At 39.1% G+C, this 25,927-nt stretch overlaps 1 protein-coding gene across 1 annotated transcript in view; it reads left to right on the top strand.

The window, feature by feature from the left end:
* Window positions 1-7,798: 7,798 nt before the first annotated feature.
* The window catches only part of gucy2c (guanylate cyclase 2C), a 43,211-nt gene continuing 25,082 nt past the window's right edge, over window positions 7,799-25,927 (top strand). The window contains exons 1-7 of the mRNA XM_002934710.4: window positions 7,799-8,039; window positions 16,157-16,269; window positions 16,359-16,426; window positions 19,142-19,354; window positions 21,180-21,298; window positions 21,657-21,753; window positions 25,474-25,588. Coding sequence (XP_002934756.1) covers window positions 7,841-8,039; window positions 16,157-16,269; window positions 16,359-16,426; window positions 19,142-19,354; window positions 21,180-21,298; window positions 21,657-21,753; window positions 25,474-25,588 — 924 coding nt within the window. The 5' untranslated portion in view covers window positions 7,799-7,840. The remainder of the gene's footprint in view (window positions 8,040-16,156; window positions 16,270-16,358; window positions 16,427-19,141; window positions 19,355-21,179; window positions 21,299-21,656; window positions 21,754-25,473; window positions 25,589-25,927) is intronic.

Genomic DNA, 25,927 nt, shown 5'->3' with positions numbered 1-25,927 from the left:
GATGAACCATTCTTTGGAGACACTCTATATCTACATAATATTAAACACTATCCCAGTATAGCCTGGAACACTACATCCAAACTCAGTGTGTCTTCAATTCTTTATAAACTGACATATTCTATAATCCAACCGAGAAGATAAGAAATCCAGTTTTCTCCAACACCCTTATGGAGCCCTGTAACTTGCTGCAGCTGTATCAGAAAAGGACCTTCTTTCTGAGACCTTACTAGTGAAACAGCAAGGTACAGACAGGGGTGAGATAATAACTGTAATCAGGCCAGGTTGAAGCAGGCAGCAAGACTTGTTAATGAGAGCCAGGCAGAACTAAGTAACCAGAAATAACCAATGGACTTGAAAAACAGAAATGAGTAAGATCAGAGTAGACTTCAGCTAGCTTGGGTAAAGACAAGAATAGAATGACGAGATGCAAAGGCACATTGGCACCAAAACGGAAGTGGGTGCATGGAATTGACACTTTGACACCAGCAAAGGACCTGCTTAACTTCAGAGATCAGGCTAATGAAACATCAAGATACAGATAGGTCAGAGATCTAGCACTGGATCTTAATGAAAAACAACACAGCACTCTGATGTCAAAACGGGCCCCTCTGGAAGCATTGCACAAGCAACCAATTATTTGCGCTTCATCTGCCAGATTTATGGAATTGATGAATAAACATCACATTTTTACTGCTCCAGAATTGGGGCAAACTTTAGACCTTGCTTTACACCCAGTGAGCTTTACACGCCCTACGTATTACACATGCTTGATATAAGGCTTGTACGTGCCTGCTTGCTAATTAAAAAGAAAAAAAAAACATGCTCCCCACACACAGCTTGGAACTCACAGTGAGTGTTTGTACTTAGTACATGCCATTGCAGAAAGGGTGACCAAAACCTTTTGGCCAAATAGTGTATCTTTATTATTTCATGTTACCGTAAATACACAATAACTGAACAATGTTCTCACAGTGATAGAACAAAGAGGAAGTTTTATTATCATACAACTGAGGAAGTTGACAAAAAAAACAAGAAATCTGTTTGCAGAGGATCAGTGAGAACTGGGCAACGCAGATTAATTTGTTTTTACAATCTGAAAGCTTTTTATTTGTGATACTATTGTAGGTTCTAATAATCCTTTTAAATTAGGGGGGGGGGGCTGGAAAAGCCATATGCTTGGAGACGGTAATATATTGCTTAGCTTTCCTGATTTTTTTAGAAAATCTTTAAAGGAGCGCTACACCCTAAATCTGCAATTATTGTGTGATGTAAAAGAAATTACTTGCTGCTGTAGTTGTTTATGTCTAAACTATGTGGGAACCTAGGGAGTTGTCTCTACTAATAGTTACATTTATGACCTCATCTGACAATCACATTAGACCACACCCCTAGGTCATACCTACCAGCTCCTTGTTAGGGAATTGTAAACCAATAGTGGGGATATGGAAAGTGATAAGGATGGCTGCAACCAGCTTGTTGGTAATATAAGGCTAATACAGGTATGGGATCCCTTATCCGGAAAACCATTATCCAGAAAGCTCCAAATTACGGAAAGCCTGTCTCCCATAGACTCCATTTTAATCAAATAATTCAGAATTTTAAAACTGATTTCCTTTTTCTCTGTAATAATAAAACAGTACCTTGTAATTGATCCCAACTAAGATGTATAACATGAGAGGAATTTCTCACCTAATAGGTATTGCAGCTGTCAAGCTGGAGGCAGCAAGAAGTCTTTCCTTTTGGTAAATCACTGGACTCATTTTATTTTGCTGCTTTCAGACAGGGTACCTTAGCCAACAAGTGCAACTGAAGGTTTCTGGTAGCCAAGTTTAGGGGCCAATGCTAGAGCAAGTTGTTTTGTGACATAAAATTTAGTGAAGATCTTGGACTTTTTTTGCTGGGTGGTATGTATATACACTTTTGCAAAAATTGTTATGAGCTTGTATATTATGTTAATGTGAGGTAATGCTTGTTCTATATACATTTAGATAAAGATTTTTTCTTAATTGCTATACCACGTCTGTGCCCATGAATTTTTTCACTGTTCACTATTTTGTATATATTGACCCTCAGCTGGGAAGGATTTGTTGATCTTTGCACCTGTTCTTCAAATTAATGATTGTATGTGGGCAAAACTATTAGCCCAAAGTGCCTCAATCCTTCTTTGTAACTTAAGAGAAATGACCCTCCTTAGTCATCATCGGTGATGTTGGCTTACACACGTTACACTTCTATGTAGGGGTGGAGTGGGTATCGGTTTAGCAACAAAACTTTACATTCTGATGAAAGTAAGTTTTCCCCAAAGTGCGCATACCTTTTAACTTATCTTTGGTGCATCAATGGAGAGAAATCAGATAGCAGGGGAGGGCCGCAGGAATCAGGTCTGGGTCACGTTTTCCCAGTGCCCCACAGGCCCAGTCTGACCCTGCCCTGATGCAATTTTGGATCTAATAATCTCTAATAACCCAGAAGACATAACAGATGTGCAGTTGGCCAATATTGAACATAATATTGTCTCATTTAATGTATATTATTAAAAATATACAAATATACACTAGGTCAGAAGAGACACTCAAGCAAACTTTAATAGTTTAAAGGAAAACTATTCCTTCAGAATGAATACTTGACCGACAGATAGTTTATATCATATTAAGAGGCCCATTAAAAAACCTTACCAAACTGAAATATAAAATACAGTATTGTCATTTTACATCTTTTCCTTTGATCCACCATTTAGTGATGGGCTGTGTGCTCCCTCAGAGATCAGCTGACATGAACTAATGCAGCTCTAAGGGGCACATTTACTAATCCACAAATCCGAATCACGAATGGGAAAAAATCGTATTGGAAACAAAAAATTCGGAAGATCGCAAATATCACGAAAATGCTTACGAAAAAATCGTGTTAGTCACGATAATATTGTATTGGCAATCCGAAAGTCACGAAATTTTCGTACCGAACAATTGTAAACAGCGGTAAAACCTTTCCGATTTTTTCGTGCAAGCGTCCGAAAAAGTCGTGCGCCTTACGAAAAAGTCATGCGCCATACGAAAAAGTTGTGCGGACGCCCGAAAAAATTGGCGGAAATACGCTCGGAGCGTTCGTGCTTTTGTAAATGTGCCCCTAAGTGTAACAGTAAGTAGTGTGGGAGCAAAAGGCAGAACTTTGCCTATTAATTGGCTGATGTGGCCTAGCATGTGTGACTTTGTTTGTTTGTGTGCACTGTGATCCCAGGGGGTGGGCCTTAGTACTTAAAATGGCAGTTTTCTATTTAGGATTACCCAATGGCACATACTACTATTAAAAAAGCAGGTTTTTATATATGATCTGTTTTATGTGATATATTTTATAGGGACCTACATTGTTCAGGGCTATAAGTTTTAGAACTGTGCGTATTTTCTATGATATTTTCGTTAATTTGCACAACTTTTTCGTACTTTGCGCGACAATTTATGTGACAAAATCATGTTTGGCGCAACGAGTAAGAAAGTTTCGGAATTCACTCAAGCTTTCTTTTAGCCAGGTTGGAGCTGCAGAGTGCCATTGAGTCCTTTGGAAAGCTTTCCACATCATGCATTAGTGTCAAAGTCCGAAAGGGTTTTGCGCCGTTTATGATCATTGGGATACGAAAATTTAGATCAGATCGCCATTCGCAAACGATCGTTTCAATACGAAAATTTCTGAATTTTTGGATGGTAAGTATGAAATTTTTGTATTCAACTAAAAGATTTTTTGTGACATTTGCGATCATCAGAAATGATTGGATTTCGTGTTTCGAATTCGTACATTAGCAAATCTGCCCCATACTGTAGATTGGGACTGTGTTTTCTCAATTAAAATACAGAACAAATATAGTTGTCTTTAAAATGACTGAATCCTGAATCTTTCATGAAGGATTTGACCAAAGTGAATTCAAACATTAATTTGCACTAAGGAACACTTTATGTTGCTAAACGTGAGGAAAAAGACAGCATTAAAGGACAAGGAAGGCAAGGAAAGTCTATCAATGGTCTCTAGATCTCTAGTGAGCATACAGGCATCTTGATATTTAACACATAGTGGCCGATTCACTAAAGTCTGCATGCTATTTATAGCATGCATTAAAAATATTATCACTTCTTAATTTTTGCAAGTTAACGATCGATTCACTATAAGGACACTTGTCTGAATTAAGAAGCGATGTTATTGTCGTTATTTATCTGGCGATGACACATTTTTTAAGCGCTATTTTAAACCATGCAATATATTTATGTGTTATTTTGTAGCACGGGATATTAGAGCCCGCTATTACGCACGTTGCTGTTACTTTCTGAAAACTACTGTTCTGAAAAGTTCCATTTCCCTGAAAACTGGAGGATGCATCACTCTAGGACGATCACATACTTGAAAAAATCCCACTGCAAACTCCATCTTGTCACCACAGACAATCACCAGCTGCAATGTTGTTTAGTAACGCCTAATCCTGGGAGGCGTTAAGTTTCACAGTAATTATCGCCACATTTTACGCGTTTAATGCTTCATATGTGTTTGTGAATCGTGTGTTAGTATTATTTCTATGCGCTAATTACCTCAATGAGATAAAAATAATGCTTTGCGATAATGCGTTTTTTTGCGTATGCGATATGAGTGTTAACACATGCGAAATGAATTTGATGAATCGGTACTTAATTATCAAACACTTTTTAACGAAAAGAACTATGCGATAAGTGTTAACGACCTTTAGTGCACACTTTCCCTCTTTTCAGCTCTCAATAGAAGAGTCAGTTTTCAAAACTGGAGTCCATCACTCGACCCAGGGGCTTACGTTTAGGTTTGATGCAAAGTTCCAAAGTTTGCACATACGTATTAACCTTCTCAATCTTCCAAACTTTCTGATGATACAAGCATTAAGTGACATCACTCACATCATAGTTACCCTGACTGCCAACCCTTTTCACAACTGCTTCCATGGTATATATTGTGCTGGGTTTATCCCATGAGGAAGGGATGTCAAACGTGGCAGAGAGGCTTTTATTAGAAAACCTACAACATGCTAAGGTTTACTTTCTTTTGGATCTGGTTGCCTTAGTTTTGAAACAGAACTACTTTAGGTTTAACCAAGATCATTTTATACAAACACAAGGCACCGCAATGGGAAGTAATTTGGCTCCCAGTTATGCAAATATTTTTATGGATGCCAATGAACAGAAATTGATCCTTCAGACTTCCCAATTCAATGATAAAATATCATGCTACTATAGTTTTGTGGATGATATTTTCCTGATATGGAACTCATCAGAGGCAGAACTGGAAGCGTTCCTTGCTTACTTAAACACACAGCACCAAACAGTAAAATTCACCGCTGATTACAGTCAGACTTCCATACACTATCTTGATGTGAAGGTGTGCAATCATCTAGGTGTTATTACCACATAACTTTACAGTAAACATCTTGAAAGGAACAACATTTTTCTACATGACAGCTTCCACACTCCCAGTACAATCAGAGGGATCCCTAAAGGGCAATTCCTTTGCACCAGGAGAATATCCTCTGATGACACAAAATACCTTGAAGCCTTAAATAGACTAACTGATACATTTGTCAGCCGAGGGTACAAGAGAGCTGGCTTAGAGAACACAAGGAATGAGGTTTTTTGGTAAATCTAGAAACACTTTATTACAAAGGATTCCCTTTGTGATGGAATATGGTCAATCAAGTAAAAAAGTTGAGAATATTGTGAGGAAACATCTTGTGAGGGCTGAGCTAAACACAGCAAACACTAAGCAAACTAGATTTCTTGCCAAACCAGAACATTTGCATGCCTAAATTGCAGTAATTGTAATTCCATAACAAAAGGTGACTACATCACCCCCACAAGGGCCATAAAATTCATATCAAACAGTACCACACTTGCAATTCTGACCATGTTATATATGCATTAAAATGTCCCTGCGGTAAATTGTATGTAGGACAAACCAAACGGGCGGTCAGAATAAGAATAGGGGAACACAAGAGATCAATCACCACGTATGATCCTAATAAGAAAAAAACAAACACACTGGTGGGCAGACATTTTAATGAAAGACACAATGTAACTACTCTAAGGTGGATGGTCCTCCAGCAAGTTGCGATGCCTACGAGAGGGGGGGCAGGAAAGCAATGCTATTAAGATTTGAAGCAAAATGTATCAAGTCTCTTAATACCATTGAACCAAGGGGAATGAATGAGGCATGGAGTCTAAAAAGTTTCCTACAAACCACAATTCTATACAAGTTAATAACGAAAAAAAAAATTGCAGATTGAGGCCTATACTGATTCCTACTAAGATTACGTATAGACCCTTTTTTGCAATGGGCTGAACTACCAGATGGTATGAAAAAGTTTTTGATACATAAATATACTATATGTATTTTTGGTGTTTTGCGGATAGACCCTGCAGTAATTTCCCTGAATTGTTTGTATATGTAATTGGTGTACCTGGCCTCTAGGTGGAGCTGGTAATCTTATCACGTGACTTAATTGGTGGATTATGGATTTAAAAGGGTTGTTCACTTAGTGTTCTTTGTACTGCACCAGAGGAAGGACCCCAGAGGTCCGAAACATGTAGTGCTATGCATCTCTAAACCAATAAACTACACAGTACGCATTTGGACTTTTTTTATTTTTACATGGTACTTGAAGTGGACCTGGCGAAACCTACACCACTGTTTGATTGAACCCCTTCACTGAGTTTTACACTTTGTGGCACACAGGTTGTATTTTCTTTTGTGCTGGGTTTACTTGGAAGGGTTGAACTTGATGGACTCTGGTCTTCTATGTAACTATGTAACTATGTGTTCCACAAAGAAAACCTGTTACCTCAGTTATTTTGCTAGGTTATTGTACTTTATTCCAGCGAGTGGACCTCTGTTTCAGCAAGGTTTAATCAGGCTGCCTATTTAAAGGACATATAAACCCCCTACAGAAAAATTTTATCAGTGAACATCCTCTTTGAAACCTTTAAAGGAATACAAATTCAAGAATACAAGTTTAATTGGTAGAGTGAATTATTTGCTATTTAAACTGTGTAATTTAGAAATTAAAAGTATACCATAAAAATCATGACAGTATCCCTTTAAATACCAGGCACTCTGGTTGTTCAGAGGGTAATGGTAAGGCTGCAGCATCCCCTTAATCACTTAGTATTCCTTAAGTCCATAAGCTTTTAATTGAAACCCTTATCTACGCGTTTTGATCCACAGGGGGTTGTCATGCAATCTGTTGTGGATCGAAGAGTGTAGATATAGATTAAGAATAAAAGCTTATGGACAGTTTGTGCGGATCTGGTAGCCGTGAGTGCTCTCTTTTGCTACAATAGTAGTTTGATTGTTATAAATTTTGAAATTTTGATTGGCGAGTGCCGTTAATGCATACAATGTATTTAAATATATATATACTGTATAGTCATTTATACTTAGGCAATTTTCTTTTGTTTTTTAAGTGACATTGACTTAAACTCTTCTGCGAAAAAAACATTCTTTGTTGGCTGTACCAGATAAAATACAGTCACCTTTAGGCAAGGTCCCTTTTGGTATTTTTGTATTGCCACTTTAAATGTGAAATTTTCTATTGGAGGATCTATACGTTTTTGACAACTTTAACAGCTCTGACCTTTCTCTTTGCCAGCGCACAGCTAGAAACAGAAGTAATCTTTCAGTTGTGTAGGGCGGTTAATAGTTGACCAGATCAGTAAGAAAAGGCAGTAGTAGGGAGGGACATGAAATCATTGCAGAATGATGAGTTCCTGTTTTCCTTAGTTGCCTTTGAGCATCTGTGCCATGTCCCACTAATGCCATGCAGAAGAGCTAAGTTAGAGGAGACATGAGGAAGGAACAGACATGGCTTTTCTTACATACTATGCTGTGTCTGACAGACCTTCTAGAAGCAAACTGCATGGATGGCAGTTACACTATAAATGTGATTATGTTGAATGACTCATTGACAGAATGGAATATGGATTCAGTTCAAGAGGCAGTATACATTGGCATGCATGTAGTGACCAAGGATCTGGAGCAAGAAGGTATGGCCTTTTTATTTCTAAGAATCATATTTAGCATTGTAATGAGAATTATAAATGATCAGTCTGATGAATCGAAATACATTTGTATCAAACAGAGTTTTAGACTGGTTAGAGAGTGTAATGGGGCAAAGAGGGCAAACATCACGTAGGCATTGTTGTTCAGTCACTGGTCAGCCTAGCTACATGCGTGACCTCTGATCTGGTTATACTATACAGCCTATACATCCTGACTATTGTGACTACAACTGTTCCCAAATGTATTTATTTTTTTTTTCTTTTACTCATAAGACCTCATCGCACACTATATATATATTTTTTTCTTTTTCTTTTCCTCGTAAGACCTCATCGCTAAGTCTAAAGCAGAAGAGGGCACTTTGGAGTATTCTATTGAACTGTATCTAAACCAAATTTGCCCAGCTGAACACAGGTCTAGTCATTTAGTGGTTAAACTGTTCAGTTTGTCTTGCTTTACTTTGGGATAACATTTTGAATATTGAAAAGTGTGTGATGACGAAGGTCTCCTGTCTGTTAGAGAGGCTCATTTATTAGATATGAATAATAAAGATGTACATTTTTCAGTAAACAGTGACTTTTATGGCATGAGCGTGATGCTGCAGTATCTATACATAAGCACGTTCAGACCTAACTGTCACACCTACAAAAAATGTCTACTTGCAATGTATTGAAAAGGCTTTTCTAATACTGGCACCTTTGGAATATGGGCATGCCAGGGTGGCCATGGCATGGCCTGGAGAAAAGTTGGCCAGTGGGTTTAACTTATACACACTGACTGTAGGGAAGATGAGTTTGCAATGTTCAGCTGCATATTAGCAGCCATGGTGCTGGAGTAGATGTGGGCTTTATACATTGTTGCAGCATGTCTGTTAGGATATTGAGTGCAAGGATAGCAAATGACCATCGACCCTTCATAAAACAATTATTTTCCTCAAATTGTACAGCCTTTTATTTTTGTGGCTCTTGAGTTTTCTACTCATGAATAAATGATTCAGTGGCTTCCTTGTTTAGCTAGAATCTGCTATTGGCATTCCCTGTGCCTCCGTGCTATGTGTTATGCTGTGTAGTAAACATCTGTTGGATTATTATTCTGCCTCTGTGACGTCAGTTCTAATAGGACATTTATTGTATTTTCTGTTGATTAACAGACAAAAATGATAATATAAGCAAAACTTAACATACTATTGCTTTATTGTTTACACATTGTTTAATGGTACTGAGTAATACTTTCAGATTTCATATATTTTAGTATTTTAAGTTATTGGCCAGCATCAGAGCTTCTAAAGCTCATTTATGAGCCCTCGGGAACAAAGTGCTAAATATTTCCAAAACTGAGCATCCATTGTTACAATTCAGCAAGGTACTGGCATCCGTGCATGCCCCTTTGCATCGTGCGCTGAGCACCTATGTATCCTTTAGGCTGCTCTGATGAATTTGAAATTGCACACATTGACAAAATGGAAGCCTAGACTGCCATTACCCTTAGCAGATTTCACCAGTTGTGATTCAGACACTAATACTATTAAAGTGGAGGCAAAAACGATAATGTCACAGTTTGGTTTGTAAATCATAATGACCAATTTGCAATATAAAGGGATAGTGTCATGATTTCTATGGATACGTTTTATTTCTACGTTATTCTGTTTACTTAGCAAATAATTCACTCTACCATTTAAAATGTTATTCTTGAACCAACAAATATATTTTTTTAGTTGTAATATTGGTGTGTAGGCGCCATCTCAGTGCTTGTTCCTGAGTCTGAGCTTTCAGAAGGAGCCAGCGCTACACATTAGAACTGCTTTCAGGTAACCTATTGTTTCTCCTACTCCCATGTAACTGGAGGAGTCCCAAGCCGGACTTGAATTTCATACTATTGAGTGCTATTCTGATATCTACTGGGAGCTGCTATCTTGCTACCTTCCCATTGTTCTGCTGATTGGCTCCTGGGAGGGGGGAGATATCACTCCAACTTGCAGTTTAGAAGTAAAGTGTTCTTTAAACATTCTGTACTGGTTGAAGAATAAAGCACTGAAACTCAGTTTGTCAGACAAATCCACTAACAGCTGTCCCTGGGACCCCTGAATACTTTGGGGTTTGCTTCCTCTGTAGTTACGTCAGTGCCAAAAAGAGTAGCATAGGCATGTCTTCTTTCGAAGTCTGGCTGCAAAAAGCAATTGGGTTTAGACATGTACAGGTATGGGATCCACTATCCGGAAATCTGGAAGGCCATCTTACATAGACTCCATTATAAACAAATAATTTACATTTTAAAAAATGATTTCCTTTTCTCTGTAATAATAAAACAGTACATTGTACTTGATCCCAACTAAAATATAATTAATGCTCATTGGAGGTAAATCAATCCTGATGGGCGTATTTAATGTTTAAATTATATTTTAGTAGACAAAGTATGGAGATCCAAATTATTGAAAGACCCCTTCCATCCAAAACACCCTGTTCCCGAGCATTCCGGATAACAGGTCCCATAACTGTATAGCAAACAGACACGTCTGCACTATTTTTATGGTTGACAGGAGCAGCAGGAGACAGAGGACAAGGGCAGATGTATAAGTTTAGTCAGGATGCACACAGAACATTTTCCCAGCCAACTAAATTTCAGCTCTTCATTTAGGCTGATGCCACACCAGGCGTAGGGCTGATTTTTTCGGCAAGCGGAAAAACGCTTGCCGAAAATTCAGCCCTATGCCTGCTACTTGTGCCTGCACCGGAATGAATGGGATACGCTCGGGTGCAGGCACATGTAGCCGATATATGCATGAAAACGCAAAACTTTGCATTCTCTCGTGTTTTCATGCATATATCGGCTACATGTGCCTGCACCCGAGCGTATCCCATTCATTCCGGTGCAGGCACAAGTAGCAGGCGTAGGGCTGAATTTTCGGCAAGCGTTTTTCCGCTTGCCGAAAAAATCTGCCCTACGCCTGGTGTGGCATCAGCCTTATATTATAAAATAGGTCCATATGACACAAGAGCACATTAAGCAATTATGATTTTATGCCTTTAGATCCCCTTTAATAACACCATGCTGTATTCAGCAGGGGAATAGAATGCCCCACAACTTATAAGCAAGTCACCAAAACAGTCAAAAATTATTTTAACTTATAGTAGATCCAGCAGCAAAAAAACAGCACAGAGGGTTTACACAGATCTTTGCCGTATAAATATGTCCTATTATGCCAGGTCTGAGGGGGTATTTATTAGGTCTTCTGTAATTGCCCAATACCCTTCTACAGGTGCTGCAGTTTCGATGATTAGATTTTCCCCAGTCTTCTGCTCTCAGCAGGTTTTCACTCTAATCTCTCTGCCTTCAAGAGATCTCTAAAAACACATTTATTTAGAGAGATTTACCCTAATCTAGTTTAGCAATACCCTGTGCCCCACCTCTCACAACTCTGTCATGCCCATTCCCACACCTTGTGTCTCAACCCTTTCTCCTTGTAGATTGTAAGCTCTTTTGGGCAGGGCTCTCTTCATCTCTTGTATCGGTTATTAATTGCTTTATATGTCACTCTGTATGTCCAATGTATGAAACCCACTTATTGTACAGCGCTGCGGAATATGTTGGCGCTTTATAAATAAATGTTAATAATAATAATAAATAATAAATAATAACTTAATTTAACTCCAATAAATCTAAGATCCTTTAGGGGTCGTTGTTGATCCCAGGGAGTGCAAGAGCATTAAGGGGCACAAGAGCTTATTCTGGGAGTACCTGCTCCTTTCCCCCATGTGCTGCGCTCTGCATTGAGTGTCGTAAAAAAAAATCCTATTCTTAGTACAGAGAGCAGTGTCAGGACGTGCATCACAGCCCTCTCCTTACCATCTGCCTTAGGGCCCTGATGCAGGCTATGTGTCCTGCCGCTCCCTCAATGATACGCAAGGTAGGAGCGGGGATGGGGCCAGGTGAGGGAATGCTTATGAACTTCCCCCCCGTCCACCTCTTGGATCCTGACTAATGCAGTCAGTGGTGTATCCAAAGGCTGTGGCCATTTGCAGGTGGTCAAACACAGTGTGCATAGGCAAAAAAAATGGTTGATTGAGGCTTTGCTGTTTAGACATCAGGTCTTGTTTCTTAAGCTGGCCATACACGTGGCGATCTCACGATGTTTCGTACGACCGTCGGTCGCACGAAACATCGTCAGATCCGCCACACACCATTCAGGGCTGAATCGGCAGGTAAGGAGGTAGAAACAATAGGATTTCTACCTCCTTCTGCCGATTCAGCTCTGAAGGGAGAATTTTGGTCAGGCGCCTTCTATGGCGCCCGATCAAAATTTTCTAACTTGGCCGATCGGCGAGCCGTCCGATTTCAGCAGCTTCCTGCGATATCGGTCGGCTCGCTGACATGCCATACACGCACCGATTATCGTACGAAACAAGGTTTCGTACGATAATATCGGTGCGTGTATGGCCACCTTTAATTCACTACATTGATATTATCACATCAGCGTCAGAGCTTTATGTAAAGTCATATCTGGCCTCTAGAATAAATATTATACACAATGCATATTAAGGTGATGCCTGCAATGCAAATGCATAAGCAGACACACACTTTTGTCTTCTTGGGTGAATGTCATATGCTCATGAATAAACATCAGTATGTCAGTATGTTTTACTGAACATTTATACAAAAATAAATGTCAACTCAGCTTATAAATTGTATATATTTTCATCATCTGACATCCTTTAGGGCAGCGGTTCTCAACCTGTGGGTCGGGACCCCTTTGGGGGTCGAACGACCCTTTCACAGGGGTCGCCTAAGAACATAGGAAAAAAAATATTTCAGATGGTCTTAGGAATAATTTTATGGTTGGGGGTCACCACAACATGAGGAACTGTATTAAATGGTCGCGGCATTAGGAAGGTTGAGAACCACTGCTTTAGGGACCATAAAATATGTATGCCAGCATAAACTAGGTTATAAACTGCATATATAATGTATGTTTTAAAAACATATTTTTAGCTGGTAAAAATATCTCACGCAGAAGGTTATCACGGGGTGCTCACTCCCCAGGGACCCACAAGGAAACACAATGGGGACAGGGCAAAATGAGCAAACAGGGAAGGGAGTTGGTTGGGTTGGAAAGAGACTATGGGGCAGTGGAGAAAGTGGGAGAAAAGAGTCAAACACAGGTTGAGGGTGAGAAGGAGGAAGCAGGAAAGGTTAGAAGGCAAAGTATAAAGGTGGAGGCTTTAAAACCACAAGACAGGGGAATGTAGAAAAGGGGAACTGGAGAACAGGAATGTGAGTGGGAGAATGTGGTAATGAAGCAACAGTGGGGTCTCACAGACCAACATCATATGTATAGGGGGGGGACATACTCTAAGGGAGCCATTTACTAAAGCTTGTCGTTTGTAAGTCCTGCGGATTTCATGTTCTTTTCATTTTTTTTCCCGCAGCTTAATTTGTTTGCGCTTTTCCAAATCAGAGCCTCCTGTAGACTGCCAGTCCGCATTGGCTACCAAATAGCCAATGGCAGCTCTTATTCGGCACCCCCAGGACCATTTCTCATATTTGTGTTGCTCCCCAACTCTCTTTACATTTGAATGTGGCTTATGGGTAAAGAGGCTGGGGATCCCTGCTTTAGCCTGTTAAAAGTCAGTAACTAATCAGTGACTTAAGGGGGGCATATGAGACATAACTGAGCTTCTGCATGTGACCCATGTGATAAGGGTCAAAAGCAAACAGTTATGTTATGAAGTGAACAGTTATGTTCCATGTTCCCCCCTCAAGTCGCTCACTAACTTAGAGATTAGAGAACTGAGAGCAGGAAGTAGTTTTCTGGATGTTATGTTAAACATCCACTCACCCCAGCCATTATAGATTACATTTTTGTCTAACTGCACAGTTTTTACCCAGTTTCATGTTCACATTGAACTGTTTTTTAACCAGACAGTAACATGAACATGAACAGTATCCAGCAGAGAAGGAGGTTATTCAGCATCCTGCTAGATACTGTTAAGCAATCTCAGGTATTGGCCTAATCTTCCTATTTTAGAATTAAAATATATTAACTAGCAGTTAGGCAAGCTATATATAGGTATTAAGGTTGAACTTGATGGACGTGTGTCTTGTTTCAACCTAACTTACTATGTATTATCAGTGGGTCATTACAATGTAAGTTACAATTATTAAAAGATGAAATTCAAGATATTACCAACAGATGTCGCTCTTGTGATATAATAATACAATGGACTGCCAAAAAGGGGGTTTTAACTGATACTGCCACAAAAAAACTACTCTTTAAAAAACTAATGTACGTTACAAGTTCCCTATAGGTCATGTTAATCATTTTGCACCGATAGGGCTGCTTTTGTAAGTAATTGTTACTTGAGCTTCTTACACCTGACTGTATTGCCAACCTGACTGTCTCTTCTCAGCCTGTCAGTTACAGCTTCTAATGCTAAGGGACTCCTGCTGCACAGATATGGCCGCCCCCTCATAGAGGAACATGGGGAATCAGATAGGGAATGTAAATACACTGGGCAAATACTTTTATGGCAAAATTATAAATAGTATGGAATAATAATGTTAATAATGATTGTTAGATCAAAAAAAGATTTCATTCTTGGTGTCAGTATCTGTTGTACTGGTTGTTTGATTGACTGCCTTGACAAGCTCCTGCCATTGTTCTGAAGGACCAAAAAGGAAAGTAGATTCAATTTCACAGTTTGCTCTGTTTAGTGCAAGAAATAAGAAAAAAACTGATTTTTCTTAAGACAAATGCATAATTTACAAATTAAGCCTTTTCTGGGATTGTTTGAGCTATTGATTATTTACCTCAGGTTTAGTTCATTTTTTTCATGTATAATTATTTTTTCATTTATTTTAACTCATGAATGTATTTATTTTTTCAGTTTTAGTCAATGTGGTTTTTTTTTTTGCAGCTTTAAATTTACTTGTTTAGAGCGCCTATCCCTTAGTATTCATTAATATGACTAAAGGTCCCTTTAAATAATGTGTAAATAATCTACTGGCAACTTTGAAGTGATGTATTAAATTAGGGTGATGTCAGTGGCTGCCTCATTTTTTCCCATCTCTGGGCTGCCGTTGGCTTGAAGCAAGTGTTGCAGTCAGTCAGTAATTACACACAGTTCATGTGGGAAGCCTGACACCCAGCACTGTATTTAGGTCAGGTCCCACCTTAGGCACAGGCCCTCGGGTGCCTATACAACAGGGGTCCCCAAGCTTTCTTACTTGTTAGCCACAGTCAAATGTAAAAAGACTTGGGGAGCAACACAAGCACCATAAAAGTTCATGGAGGAGCCAAATAAGGGCTGTGATTGGCTATTAGGGGCCTCTATGTACACTATCAGCTTACAGGGGGCTTTATTTGGTAGTAAATCTTGTTTTTATTCAATCAAAACTTGCCCCCAAGTCAGGAATTCAAAAATAACTCCCTGGTTTGGGGGCACTGAGAGCAACATCCAAGGGGTTGGGGAGCAACATGTCACTGGTTGCACCTTCACTGAGCTTGCAATGCAGACTTACAAGACTGAGCCACAAATGTTAGGGCACACCTTACAACTGCAGAAATAACTTTCTTAGTTCAGACACTTGGGGTTCAGATTACAGTGGGGGGAACTTTTATGCAACTTTTATGCATCTGTGAATTACACATCTGAGATGATCAGTGATCAGCACTGGGGTCATGAGAAGTTTGTTGGTGTTTATTGCAGTATATAATAGAACTGGTTGCCACTTTTTACCTAGAGACAATCCGGACAGGGGACGGGCTAGGTGACGTTGGGCTCAGAGCCGATAATGTCAGGGACAGGACAATGAGGCAAGGGGGTGGAGTCATTCAGAGACTGGCTGAATTTTCAGTCAATCAGGCAACAACTATTGTTTTTTTGGATATTAGTTTTTGTAAATTTGATTTCATGTACCGTGATTTTTAAACTTTTATTTGAATTTATGGTATTCCCTGCTTCAGTTTTAGTCAATATGTCTGTCTTTCAAAGATTTGGCTTTTTTCATTTAGAGCACCAATCATTCAATTTCCATTTTGCAAACTCAAACTTGTAAATATTTTCTCTTTGAATTTATCTTGCTGCTGTTTATTTGTGATATATTATAGGTATAAATGTGACTCTCACTGCCGATTTCCAAATATTCAGTACTGACTTGTATGCCAATTCGGGGTGTATATCAAGTGCCTGTGAAGGTGTGGAGAAGCTGAAGAATCTTCGTGTAAGTTTGTTATGAGCATGGGGAGATCTTGGTTTCCAGAAGAACATGATGCAGAATGACAAATTCCCATTCACTTTCTTTTTCCACAGGACACTGGAAAACTGGGCTGTGTTATCCTTGGGCCGACATGCTCTTATGCCACCTACCAAATGCTTTCGTAAGTATAAAGCAATATGAAATACAGGTATGGGGCCCAACATGCTGGGGACCTGGGGATTTTCAGATAAGGGGTCTTAATGAAATTTGGATCTTCGTTCTTTAGCAACGTTCATATTATTTTCCATGATTTCAGTATTTTTGCCTTAATTCACCCTAAGAAATAATTCCAAATCCTTTTGAATCAGGTTAGTAGAGCAAAATAAACTTTACTTACGCTATTTCAATTATTGAATTTATTGAATTATTGAATTTATAGTCACAGCCATCAGGCCGGCGCCATTTTGTGTGCATTGTTATTAAGGCAAATCTTTGTATCACCCCAAAATCTTCTGCATTTGCCATCTAGGTGGTGTATAGGAAGTGCTGAATGGAACGTTAAAGTAATTGTTATTAAAAATCCGAGCTGTCAATCATATATTGGCAGGCAATATGTGATTGACAGCTCAGATTTTTAAATAATTTATAACAGGTATAGATGATTTAATTAAAAAAAGAATTTGGGTTTCATGTTTAATCTTCAAAGGACTTTTATTAAAAAAACTTTTTATGTGTGGATGACAGGTCCCCTTTAAAAATAATTAATTTGGACAATAGTTAAAAAACACAGATTTTTTATATTTATGAGAAAAAAAGCAAAAGAAGTAAAACTTCTAAAAGCTTTTGAGTTCATGTAGAAATCAATGGGACCTGTTGTACTTAAAACTGGACCTATTTAGTCAGTTCAAGTGCTTCAGTTCCAGCTTGTGCCCCATTAAAAATGAAGTAAAATTACAGATTCAAGGTATTTTTTAATACATTTTTTAAGGTTTTATTGGCTCATGTTTTTTTTTATTCTGATTTTTTTAATAAATCAGGTAATATTTGTGTTTTTTGAAAATCCGAGGTTAAAATCCAAAAAATATGCAAATACATTTACGTTTACATCTAGTTCTTTAAGACTTTTTTTTCTCAAACGGCACTAAAATATATATATATATATATATATTTAATTTCTCTAAATCTCTAAGGAAAAAAGGCTTCAATAACTGCATTCTTAAGAACTCTTTTCCTGTATGAATCCTTCTTCTGGGACTTCTCATTCCTTTAATTCTTTGTACAGGTATGGGACCCCTTATCCGAAAACCCATTATCCAGAAAGTTCACATTTTCAAAAACTATTTCCTTTATCTTAGTAATAATAAAACAGTATCTGTACTTGATCCCAACTAAGATATAATTACCCCTTATTGGGGGCAGAACAGCCCTATTGGGTTTATTTCATGGTTAAATGATTCCCTTTTCTCTGTAATAATAAAAAAGTACCTGTACTTGATCCCAACTAAGATATAATTACCCCTTATTGGGGGCAGAACAGCCCTATTGGGTTTATTTAATGGTTAAATGATTCCCTTTTCTCTGTAAAAATAAAAAAGTACCTGTACTTGATCCCAACTAAGATATAATTAATCTTTATTGGAGCCAGAACAGACCTATTGGGTTTAGTTACTGTTTAAATAATTTTATTAGTATACTTAAGGTAGGAGATCCGAATTACGGAAAGACTCCTTATCCAGAAAACCCCAGGTTCCGAGCATTCTGGATAATGAGTCCCATACCTGTACATAGTTTTTTCCCACCAGTAAGCAAATGGACTACTATTGAAATGACAGACTGGTTTATGTAACTAGCCCTTAGTTTGGCCTGTTTGTGCTTCACTCGGTTAAACTTAGGGGCCACAAAATGCTAAGAAGGAAATGTAAATTCATCTTTATTTTTCTTTCTAAAAACATCAGGTGCCCATGAACAGAGAATGAATTTGACTGCACAATTAATGTATTAAGCAGGGTCCTGATCACAAAAAAGTCCCACAATTCTCTGCATTCACTCTCTAAGCACAACCTGATCACTCATTTCCGCATTCACTCCAGTATGAAAATTTGGCTCAGTACAACAATATATTACTGAATGCTGTACATCTAGCATAAATAAGTTATACATTAACCTGCTCTAATATATTCTTTTATAAATACATCCCATATAAAAATGACCATATTCATAAAAGGAGATTTTATGTTGTGGTTAATTGGCCAGGGCAATTATTACTTAAAGAGACTTTGATATTGGTGGCAGTTTTTCACCCTCTGATTTTGGGCACATGATGTTTTAAATGAGAAAAATAAAAATAGACTTTTGCATTATGTTTCCTTCTTGGTGTTCTGTGCAGTTTGTATACTGCTGGCAATACACACTGTCTGGAGGCTTGGTGAGACTCGGAAATACAAGTGGACTGGTTAAAAGTCCCTTTGGCCACTAAAGTTTAACTTAGAATCCACTACTTCAACCATTGCAAATACTGTCTCACCCCTGTTATTCTCAAGCATTGTTTGCCAAAACTCAAAGAACTCTGTCTTTGTTGCCTTTCTTTAGGACAGTGGTTCTCAACCTTCCAAATGCCACGACCCTTTAATATAGTTCCTCATGTCGTGGTGACCCCCAACCATAAAATTATTCCTAAGACCATCAGAAATATGTGTTTTCCGATGGTCTTTGGCGACCCCTGTGAAAGGGTCATTCGACCCCCAAAGGGGTGCCGACCCACAGGTTGAGAACCGCTGTTTTAGGACAAGCTTCCCCAGAGTAATAAGGTGTAACAGCTGAACTGTTGTGATCATTTTGGCTTCTTCCTGCAGAATGATGGTTATTTGGTAGTCTTACGTTTTTTTTTCTTTTTCAGGTTAAAGAATACCTTTGGTGTTCCTCTAATCTCAGCTGGAAGCTTTGGGCTGTCCTGTGACTACCACCGGTATCTGGCCCGCATTTTATTGCCAGCAAGAAAGATGACTTATTTTTTTAAAGAGTTCTGGCAATTTGAAGGCGTTATCAAACCGAAGAAGTGGCAGTCTGTATATATTTATAAAAAGGATGGCAACACAGAGTCCTGCTTCTGGTAAATTCCTGTATCTCATTAATATACCGATTTGCCTGAAAAGTTGTTAAAAATAATGTAGCCCAATCTTAAAATATAAGGATATCAGAAGTTACCTTGTAGTTCCATGACTTGTAAAGGAAACCACTCAGGGGCAGCTTTATCAAAAACTGAACTGGTGTTTTTTTCTTGATTTGAGAAAAATGTGGTGGAAAACAGCGGATGCAAAAAAAACCAACACAAATATTTTCTGAAACCTCAAATACTCAGTATTTATTAAAGAAAAATGAACGTGAAGATTCACCAATAAAACTCAGTAAGTAAAAGCTGGAGAGGTTGTATAAAATTCTATGGGAATATTCCCTAACCAGTTTACTGTGATAAAAAGAACAGAAACGGCCCCTTACAGACTTGGCCAGTGGATGGACAATTGACACAATGTGAGTTACGCAATGATTTTTCAGCAACTATTTAGTTTGAATTTTACTTAAGGTAGTGTTCGAGGAAAAAAAACATGAAAAATTACTTGTTGGTTTTTTGACACTCGTGGTTTTTTATATCTTGAGCTCAATTTTTCAGAAATCTGCCCCTTAGTCTGAGGTCTTGTGTCTTTATAAGGTCATGGACACAAGGACTTCTATGGACTTCTTATAACATCAATGACTCCTAATTAGGGATGCACCAAATCCACTATTTTTGGATTCGGCCAAACCCCAAATCCTTTGTAAAAGATTTGTCTGAATACCAAACATATGTAAAGGGTTAAAGAGCTACTTAAATTAAAGAGCTACTTCCATGTTTATGTGACGAAAAATGATGTGATTTTAAGGATTCGGTTCGGCCAGGAGCATTTGGAATCCAAATCCTGCTGAAAAAAGCAGAAACTTGTCTGAATCCTGAACCAAATCCTGGATTTGGCGTATCCCTACTTCTAATATCTTTATATTTTATGTGGCACGTCCCACAACGTATTCACATACATTACATCACATATAAATACATCCCTTGATTCTGTTCTTTTAACCCCTAATCTCATTGAATCTCCCTTTGCACTTGCTCACCTATTCCATTTTATAATATCTTAATTAAAGGAGAAGGAAAGGTAAAAACTAAGTAAGCTTTATCAGAAAGGTCTATGTAAATACAGCCATAAGCACTTACAGAAAATCTGCACTGAGTCCTCTATCAAAAGGAACAGGATGTATTATCTATTTTTGTGTACACATGTACTTCGGTATCTGACTTCCTCTCAGAAAAATCCTTCATTCCTGGTGCCAGAGTCTGCGCAGCTCTCTCCTCTCTCCCTTCTCCTACTCCCCTTCCCATAAGAATGCATACATATTCACTCCCCCTCCCATCAGAATGTGTGATCTATGCTACCAGGATTAGGATGCTTCAGAGACCAAGCTAAAATGGCAGCTGCTATCTTATACAAATGGAGGGAGCTTCTAGGGCTCTTTACTCAGGTATGGTAAAGCTTTCTGCAAAATAAATATAACATTCTAGGTGGAACTATTGTGACTAATCTATTGGCAGTAACATGCCAAAATGACTTTCCTTCTCCTTTAAGAACATTAAATTAAGAACACCAAATTCAGAAAATGTCAACCATTGATCAAAAGAATCCAATTCTAAACCTAACTGATGTGGTTCTTCTATTTTCTTCTTTTTTCTTGTACCTTCTATAAGTCTTTACTTCAGTCCCCTGCTTAGCCATGTCACATGGTTGACTGATGCAAGGAAATAGTTGTACCTGTATATTATCTTCTTTAGGATGTTGAAGAGTGCATTTGTTGTTATGACTATTGATTGTACAATAGTGTTGTATTGTGTACATTCTTTCTAGGTATATTAATGCTTTGGACACTGGAGTGTCTTATTTTAACAGCGCTCTAAACTTTAAAGAGATCTTAAGGACAGAAGCTGAATTGCTGAAGGTGCTCCAGGACAAACGCAAAAGCAATGGTATGAGCCGCACACACACACTAAAAACAATCACTCACAATGTAAACATCTTATAGATACAGGGCTGGATATGCGCACTGCTCCACTTCCCAATACTGAGGGTTGGCTACTTACCTTCCAACCTGTTTCAGCCTTGACAAATGACCTACCTACATGCATACAAACAATGTATTTATGTATGAATAACCTATATATAATCTTTATAGTACAGCAAATTGTCCAGTCAATAAACCTCTATAGTTCAGTAAATAGTGTTCAGAATATATTCCATAACATGGTTTTGTCCATAGCACATAAATATACCTTTCCTTAAAAATGTACAGCTTTTGCAAAATTTTAATTTCATTCTCTTTTGAAGTCATTATAATGTGTGGGCGCCCCAGTGACATTTGGAACCTTCACAACAAAGTTGCCATACCTCAAGACATGGTCTTTATTCTGATTGATATATTTAAGTAAGTATTAAGCTACATCTTTAAAGATATTTGTTTTTCCAACCTCCAGGCATTCCATTTGTACCCATTTTCCTGGGACAGGCCACATTTCAGGAGTCTTAATCTTTGGAAAAGTGTCCCTGACTTTGGTCCCATTCACCTGAGCGCAAACAGACCTTTGTGTATTTTTGCTGACTGAGAGAAGTAGATCCACTCCCTTAGGCTGATGCCACACAGGGCTGATACTCAGAAATATGCAGGCTGAGAGTCACCCCCTCCACTGGCATCAGCCTCCTACCTTGACTGCACCTGGAACCATGGGTGCAGGCACACACAGCAGATATCAGCTCTGCAATGCAAACTCTTGGGTTTCTTTGCCGATATCCACCATGTGTGTCTGCACCTGGGCTGATATTATGGCTCCAGGTGCAGTCAAGGATCTAAATCAGCCCCGTGTGGCGTCAACTGAGGGCTTCCGCCTCTGCTTAGCAGAGCTGATTGGGGATCAGCCAGAAAATGCAACAGCAAGCATTTTCAGGCTGATATCCACTCTGCTTCATGTAGCAGAGGTGAGAGCTGGACTTGTGTTTCTCTAGTGGAGCTAACGCTCCATGTGCCTTCTGCATTTTACTGCTAGTGCAGACTAGCAGCAGAGACTTCCAAGAAAGGTGATGTATCACTTTAATGCCCCCTTCAGGCAGAGCCTTTTGGTTGTGCAGGAGAGAGTCATCACTCTCCCTGAACCTCAAACCCATCTGTTAATAGGAGCAGCTTTACCATTTACAGCCAGCTCTAAGAAACAGCTGGGCAATCCCTTCCTTTTAGAGCAGTGCTGTCCAACTTCTGCGGTGCCGAGGGCCGGAATTTCTCTCGCATACATGGTGGAGGGCCGCTAATGGAAGCCAGTGTTGGCCACTCCCCCATTTTAAACCACACCCATTTTATCACAGTGGTCGCTGCAGGGATATGATACATCATTCATATGTTAAAGAATTATATTATGTCATATTAAGACACACCCTTAAATCCATATGCCTCCTCCTCCCCTGTGGATAGCACAGCAACCCCCAGCATATAATTACACACCTTAGGGACCATTTAATGGCTATTTCCAACTACTAACAAACTCCCACAACAAACCCCTGCCAGGTTCACCTCCCACAGGCAGCATAGGGTAGGCAGAGTATGGCACACGCAGGCAGAACTCTGCCTGCCCTATGCTGCCTGTGGGTGCCATACTCTGCTTACCCTATGCTGCCTATACACAGGCTGCATAGGCCAGGCAGTACATACAATGTCTGAGGTGTGAAGAGGGGAACAATATGGGTGATTACAGCCTGAGCCTGAGGTGTGAACACTGCAGGGGGTGAACAATGCAGAGATTTAAAGGTGTGAACAACACAGGGGATTACATTTTTAAACAATACAGAGGGATTACAGCCTGAATCTGAGGTGAGAACCATGCAGGGGACCAGTTAATCACAGTACTGATACCATTTAAAGCTTACACAAAGGTAAACCATCAAAGCAGCCAGACAGGTGGGGGGCCACACAGAGGGGGGTCGAGGGCCGCATGCGGCCCGCGGGCCGCCAGTTGGACAGCACTGTTTTAGAGGTATTTACAAATAATGGTGCTGCCGGATGCTTGGGAGTGCAGAGAAACCTGCTGCTCTGATTAACCTCATAACTGACATTGTAGATTCTTTGGCTGCCTGTTTGCCCTGGACAAACAGAAGCCACTCTAGGACCAGACAAAGACAGAAGGTGCAAAGGTTTTCCTCTAGGCAGTAAATGTAGATGTAAAGTAGATCATCCATGGGGGAAGTCATGCAGAAGGAGGGCTCTGCAAACATAAATCATTGTACAAAGAAAAGCAGGGGAACAGTCTGTCAGATAGTTACAACAGTGGGCACATCAGCAACACATGTAGCACTTGCAGGACTTCCTGTGTGACAAGGACAAAAGCTTGGAGGGGGCTGCACACACCTTCACCATGTGCTCTACTTAAAGATATTACATCGCATTCTCTGTTACCGCTACTGGGCACTCCATTCCCCAAGCTTGCAGTCCTGCTTTAGATTAGTTGATAAAATCAATAGGGGCACAAGTGTTAGAGCACTAAAGGGCACAAGAGCATGCCATGAGTTCCGGGGCATTTATTATGAAGTTGGAATTGCAGTTATATATAACTAGGTGTTCTGGGTCATTAAGCATAATTTGGCCCTGCATTTTTACTGCTATGTGCTCTGGTTTTTACTGTATTTGGACTGCATTTAGACTGCCATGTTTGCCATGTATTCAGATATTGATTTATAGATAGAGCTCTTTGGCACCAGTAACATTTTGCTTTCAGTTCAGACATAGCACAACATACCATTACTTTACAATTCCCAGACATTAGGGCTAACACTATCCACCTACCAGATTCCAAAACCTAACGTACGATTACTTACTGGAGGGGGTCACTTGATTTGATATTAATTCCTTTATTGCATTGCTGGTAGGAAAACTACCTTGTATGCTCAATGCTCTCCCTACACATATGATCTACATAAGATGGCACCTGTGATGCTAGGTGGATCAGCGATGGAGCTGTGTTAATTCCACATGTGACATTCGTATGACATCACTGGAATTAACTTGTTATCATGTCCCCAAACACTATTTTGTACTCTGCAGGTATATAGCTTGCTTCATACCCAGTGGTCCAATTCACCTGTTTGACCAATGACTTAAGGGGGTTATTTATTATTTAACAAGAGAACAAGTGCTACAGTGCTAAGGGAGGCAAGAGCACACCCTTTAGTGCTCACTTACTAAGCATTTGTGTCCTGGAGAATCCTGCTCCCTGCACTGAGTATCACAAAGAGCACTGTCAGGAGGTGCCGCTACTTAACTTGTGCATCTAAATTACCCTGCCTGTGCATATAACCCTTTAAAGTCACTGGGGCTCATTTATAAATACAAGGTAAATTTGCACCTGGGCAGTATCCCATGACATCCAGTCAATTTTTGCATTGATTGTTCTACCTGCAACTAGCTGAAAAAAAACTAATCACTGGTTGCTATGGGTGCAAATTTCTCTATACACTCAGTCCTCAGTGCACTCTTTGCAGTGAGACTTTGCAGCAATCATGTATATTGCAATATCCACCATGTGTGTCAAAAGCCAAAAAATGTAAAAATCTGTATCACTGTATAACCTTTTAACTTATCCATTAAGACTGACTGAACCAGCCAAAAGGTGAAGGAAAGTCATTTTGGCATTTTACTGGCAATAGATTAGCCACATTAGTGCCACCTAGAACGCTATATTTATTCTGCAGAAAGCATTGCCATACCTGAGTAAAGAGCCCTAGAAGCTTTCTCCATTTGCGTAAGACAGCAGCTGCCATTTTAAGTAGCTTCCTGCTTGCAGCTCTATCCTTTATAGCGTAGATAAAACAATCCTAAGGGAGGGAGTTCTTAGCATTCTGGTGGGAGAGAGGAGAGAACTGTGAAGACTCTGGCCACTGGAATTAAGGATTTTTCTGAGAGATGAAGTCAGACACCCCAACAACATGTATACAAAAATATACAAGAAATCCTGTGTTTCTTTTGATAGAGGACTCAGTGCAGCATTTCTGTGAGTGCTTATGGCTGTATTTACATAGACCTTTCTAATAAAGCTTACTTAGTTTTTAGTTTTCCTTCTCCTTTAAAATAAAAGCCCTAACAATTTTTCTTTTACCTCCCCCACAGCACTGGGTACTATGATAATAAGTCCTCTCATCACTACATGCAGAATGTCCTGGTGGTGACAATTCGTCCGTCCCATATGAGCAAATTATCAAACACGACTGGAATTGCTAAAATTGTAAGTCCTCGATCAGTATACAGTTTTGGCTAGTACATCCAGAAACAACATTTCCATTAGGATAGAACAATATTTATCATACATTTATCACTAAATTAATTTATGTGGAAAAATGTTTTTAGGATTTTTGTATCCAGCTATTAGCAAGGCTTCAATATTAATTTAAGGGAAATTATATAATTGAACCAGAATTTAAGCAAATACAGGTATGGGATCCCTTATCCGGAAACTCGTTATCCACAAAGTTCCGAATTACAGAAAGCCTGTCTCCCATAGACTCCATTATAAGCAAATAATTCATATTTTTAAAAATGATTTACTTTTTCTCTATAATAATAA

Source organism: Xenopus tropicalis, chromosome 4, assembly GCF_000004195.4.
Source record: "Xenopus tropicalis strain Nigerian chromosome 4, UCB_Xtro_10.0, whole genome shotgun sequence".
Classification (NCBI taxonomy): domain Eukaryota; kingdom Metazoa; phylum Chordata; class Amphibia; order Anura; family Pipidae; genus Xenopus; species Xenopus tropicalis.
This window is presented reverse-complemented; position numbering and strand designations above follow the sequence as displayed.